General features: G+C 41.8%; 1 protein-coding gene across 1 annotated transcript; it reads right to left on the reverse strand.

Moving 5' to 3' along the window:
* Window positions 1-1,950: 1,950 nt before the first annotated feature.
* LOC117472898 (prostate stem cell antigen-like) lies at window positions 1,951-4,468 on the reverse strand. Its single transcript, XM_034118338.1, has 3 exons — window positions 4,144-4,468; window positions 3,348-3,455; window positions 1,951-2,720 (listed from the first exon to the last, which is right to left on the reverse strand). The coding sequence occupies exons 1-3, from the start codon at window positions 4,190-4,192 to the stop codon at window positions 2,572-2,574; spliced, it is 306 nt and encodes a 101-aa protein (XP_033974229.1). The 5' UTR covers window positions 4,193-4,468; the 3' UTR covers window positions 1,951-2,571.
* Window positions 4,469-4,870: the final 402 nt, after the last annotated feature.

The raw sequence follows: 4,870 nt of genomic DNA on the forward strand, positions 1-4,870 counted from the left end.
ATTACCCAACAAAAATGCTCTGGCGCCGCCACTGCCAGACACCAATGCCTATCGGATGTTATGACATTCGTCCACATTCACTTTATTTGATAAGCTTTTGGAATGTTTCAATTGCATTCATATGAATGACCAAATGAGTCCAAATGAATGCAACATTGCAATCATGCAAACAAGGGTGTGTTGTCTCGTGTGTGAGCTGGGAAAGCCACACATGTCAAATATTTGACAGCAAAACAGAATGTCCAGGTGAGGTGCTCAAGCTTCCTTTTGTGGTCTATGAACACGTCGGCCCAATCCCAAACCACGCCCTACACCCTACCCCTACACACTCCCCCTCCGTGACAGAGTGAACTCCGTGTAGTGAAACTCGCAGCTCAATAGGCGCTTTCACACTCGAGTACTTTTACCCGTACTTTTCACGTTTAGTTCCGTTAGTGCCTGGAATTTTGCGTTCACACCAAAAAGATAACTTTTACCCCCATTTTTAGTGCCTGCTAGAGAGGTGGGACTATCCTGGGGAGAAAAAAATACCAATTTCTGATTGGCTGGGCGAATTGCAAACCACGCCCCGTAAAACTCTGAAACGTTTTTTGAAGCCGCCATTGTATTTGCTGGCATTAGCATTATTAGCATTAGCATTAGCCCCGCGCACCAACGGAGAGAGAATAACTTATGGCAACACAAAAAAAAACATGGGAGCGGTGGAGTGATGAGGAGGTTCTGGCGATTTACTCGGAAGGCTTCAGTATTAGCTGCTGGGAGTCCCAGCAGCTTCTACTGAAGTCAGTCCCCAACTCCGGGGACTTCCGGCCGGGGACTTCGGGTGGCAGTATACGCCGTGAAGTTGTTTGCCTGCCAGTAAACCCAAAGCAGAAGAAGAAGGAGTGACGTCAGCGGCTTCATTTGACTAATCTTCCCTCAGGGAACTTATTCCGATGTGAACGCTATCGGCTCTTACGGCGCATTTCCACTACAGCGCGGAGCGCGGTTTAAGCGTTCCGTGCCGTGCACGGCCCGTTTTTGGTTGCGTTTCCACTAGGCGTAGTACCGGCTAGCGGGCACTATTTCACAGTTTTTCTGGCCCCATAAAATCGAGGTTTTTAGCGGGCCAACAACCAGGCTGAGTATGCTAAACTAGAGAGAGAGAATCGCTGGCAAGGGGGCTACAACTACAACAAAATGAACAGATTTGACCGTGATTTAATTGTAATACACGTTTCAAAATGATGCCGAAGTAACAACATACTGATACCGGTTAGTAAAAACCATGAATTAATGCTTTGAGAAGTCTGCAGACAGACGGCAGGCGAAAAACCTTTTAAAATGCGTGTTTTCTAAATGGAGATCGGCTAAGCTAACGCAGTCTATGCTCCGACCGTCCACACTCACAACAACGGCCTATACAGACATAAATAAACCAGCGACTGTATTCGCCATGACACAGGCAGTCTGTGGTTTGTACTTGTTTAACTTTTGTCTAGTTTCTGAACAGATATGAGGAGCTGTGAGCTTGAGTGCTAACAGCTAACGGCTGATGTTGTTTTTCTGTGGTTCGCATTGAAGATGACGTCACGGCTCCGCCTACACGGCGTTACTATAGTTACTGCCCCAGCTACTAAACTGTAATGGGAATGCAGCATAAAGTGAGCCTGGCCTAACAAGGCCTAAGAAGGCCTAACTATACCGTACTAAGTTGAGCGAGGCCCTGCAATGGAAATGCGCCATAAGTGCTGGGAACTAAGTACGGCAAAGTACTTGGTGTGAAAGCGGCTAATGTGGCTCCCTCTTGTCAGATGGAGGGAGTAAATACAGCGGCAAGCTTTGGGACAAACTCCCCTCTCTCCGGCAGAAACAGGAAATGCTGTAAAGTTGTAACAACGGTTTCAAATCAGCATCTCTTAGACAAACAATTAAAATGAATAACTAAAATAAAACTCCAAACATCTTTAATTGTGTTACTTTTTTGTAAAGCTCTTTTAGTTTCAAACCTGATGTTTATAAGCTTCTTAGTTTTTGCAACAGTCTGTAAATATACACAACTTTATAATAAAATGCACACATTTACCTTTTTCTAGACTAAACACAGGTATGATCCTAAGTTAAAAAAAGATCAGGTTATCATGAGGTTGTTAACATCGCAATTTATCAGTGGATGTTTGCTGGAACTACTTGTAAACAGCGTGTTTCCTGACGGACACACACAGCGTTGAGACCGATCAGGTAGAGACTTTTTTCTCTGTTCTTCATGAAATGTGATCTATTTGTCTCACGCAATATATATAAGGAGACTTCATGGTAACTAACTATTGGATTTGATTATCAACAAAAAACACACCAAGAAACCATCTTCTGAACATATCATTACAACAGTTTTGAAACCAACCGTCTTCAAACAGTATATGGCCAATTTAATATCCGGCAGAGGGACAACATCATTAGTTTGATTTAAACATTCAAAGACAATCTTATTGTGTTAGAAATAGAGGTTTGGAAGAGCATGTAAATATAATAATTGCTTATTCTTCTTCAGTTGGATCAGGAAAAGCGTAGAAATAACGAAGTCCCAGAACCTCAGAAAAAGATGGAGGCCAAAGAGACCAGCAGGAGGATGACGCAGGGAGCAGTGGGCAGGGCACTGTTACACAAGTTCCCTTCACAGCAAGCCATGGCACCGCCACATGCTATGCTGTTTTGGCAACCCTTGGTTACCATGGTATAACCTGCAAAAAGAAATATATGAAACCAGTTCACAAAACAAGACTATTGTATGATTGTTGTTTTTTGTGAGTGGAATATTACAGTTGCAATCCAAATTATTCAATCTCCATTGCACATTATTTATTGTTTATTTGCAAAATTTACAATTTCTCAGCTGTTTGCAATGAACAAATTACACAATAACTGTTTAAGTAGATTCAATGAAACTAATATTATAAGGCTTTTTACCCAAATTCAACACAAAATGCTAATTTGAAAGACTAATCCAAATTCAATATGCAACCCCTTCATGACAAGCATCTTCAGTACTTAGTGGAGCACCCTTTTGCTGTTATGACCTGCTGCAAACGTGATGCATAGCCAGACACCAGCTTCTGACAGCGTTCCTGAGGAATCTTAGCCCATTCCTCACGGGCAATGACCTCCCACCAGAGATTCTCAATGGGGTTCATAGAGTCAGGCGACTGTGACAGCCACTCTAGAATCTTCCATTTCTTCTTCAGAAACCAGGCCTTGGTTGACTTTGAGGTATGCTTAGGATCATTAATAAACTTAATGTGCAAAGGGGGTTGAATCATTTTGATTGCAACTGTAGCTTTAGAAATGTATTAGGTGAATGAACAACTAACCGTCTATTCTGAGAGAGAAACACCGGTTGAAGATGACTGGACAAGATTTGGTGTCAATGCAGGATTTAGGGTCGGTGGCGGTGCATGTGTAGCATCTTAATCCACAGGCTGTACATATACACAAAAAACACATCAGGTGAAAACATGCCAAAGATGCAGGGTTGGGGAAGCTACTGTACCAATTCAACAACCTGGAACAAGTTAAACTACAGCAAAGCTACCCTAGGGAGAAATGTAGTTAGGTTAATTAAAGTATTTTAAAGTACTTTGTAAAACTATGATCAAACAAACAACATATTGTGCAAAAAAGTCACATGCCAGCAGAAATTGCCACTCAATTGAGTTCAAAGAGCAATGAGCCCCCATGTCCACAGGTCATACATAACCACAAAAGATAAAATAGCCGGCTTATCAGGGTAAAGTGTAAGGAGTGTCTGATTTGGTTTTGTTTGCAAGTGTGCAAAGGTGGCTCTATTGTATTTGCATTGCCTGGTGAAAGAAAAAGGGAAGGTCAAAGGAAGTTTAAATAAAGTAAAATAAAATGGCCCATAGTTATTTTTAGTTCCAATTGTTAAATATACAATATATGTGAAACAGTAATCCTTTTTCAAAATCACTACAACAGTGGGATCAATCTTTTCAAAGTGAATATGCATGTTTCCAAAAATATCTAACTTGTTACTTTTTGAAACCACTTTTCAGCTCTTATAATACACTTTAACATCAACACATTACCTTTCTTCATGTTTGAATGTTCAGTCAGTGCACATGAGTCTAAATCAAAAGCTGTTCTTACCTGCAGACAGAGTAATAAACAGGATCAGAGCTCCAAAAAGCTTCATCATGAACGGAGAGAAAAACAGATTTGCCAAGTGAGAGCGGGACTGTAGAGTACCCTTCCTCTTTCAGCCAGTCTTTAAGAACTTGATCATTTGCATTTCCTCACAATGCCTCCTCCCAAGTGACCGGAATAATGCCCCCACCTAAATTGACCCCATTATTCCTGAGACAGCCATGAGACCCTAACGCTTTTAGAAAGATGTTGAGATCATCCTTGGTGGTAGAACAAAATACAATATTCTGAGAGTTAAAAGTGTACAAATGTACCTAAGATTGCATTTTTTAGTTGTTCCCTTTTTTTGCCCCTCGACAAATACCGAGAAAGCACTTTCACTTCCCTTTTTTAAGGTTAAAAATATACTCTTACACAGGCACTAATGGCGCATTTCCACTACACGGCCTCGCTCGGCCCCGCTCGGTATGGCTGGGCCTCGTTAGGACTGGCTCACTTTATGGCGCATTTCCATTACAGTTTAGGAACTGGGGCAGTATCTATAGTAACGCAGTGTAGGCGGAGCCGTGACGTGATCTTCAGAGGACCCCAGAAAAACAACACAGCCGTTAGCTGTTAGCACTCAGAGCTCACAGCTCCTCATATATGTTCAGAAACTAGACAAAAGTTAAACAAGTACAAACCACAGACTGCCTGTGTCATGGTGAATACAGTCGCTGCTTTATTTATG

The sequence above is a fragment of the Trematomus bernacchii genome, unplaced genomic scaffold, assembly GCF_902827165.1.
Source record: "Trematomus bernacchii unplaced genomic scaffold, fTreBer1.1, whole genome shotgun sequence".
Taxonomy (NCBI): Eukaryota; Metazoa; Chordata; class Actinopteri; order Perciformes; family Nototheniidae; genus Trematomus; species Trematomus bernacchii.

What these genes read in the sequence shown, in the direction of transcription:
- LOC117472898 (XM_034118338.1), bottom strand. Translation starts at nt 4,192, where the DNA reads ATGATGAAGCTTTTTGGAGCTCTGATCCTGTTTATTACTCTGTCTGCA. An exon ending in GTTTATTACTCTGTCTGCAG is followed by an intron (nt 3,456 to 4,143) that starts GTAAGAACAGCT and finishes GTATATGTACAG; the next exon opens with CCTGTGGATTAAGATGCTAC. An exon ending in TTTCTCTCTCAGAATAGACG is followed by an intron (nt 2,721 to 3,347) that starts GTTAGTTGTTCA and finishes TTCTTTTTGCAG; the next exon opens with GTTATACCATGGTAACCAAG.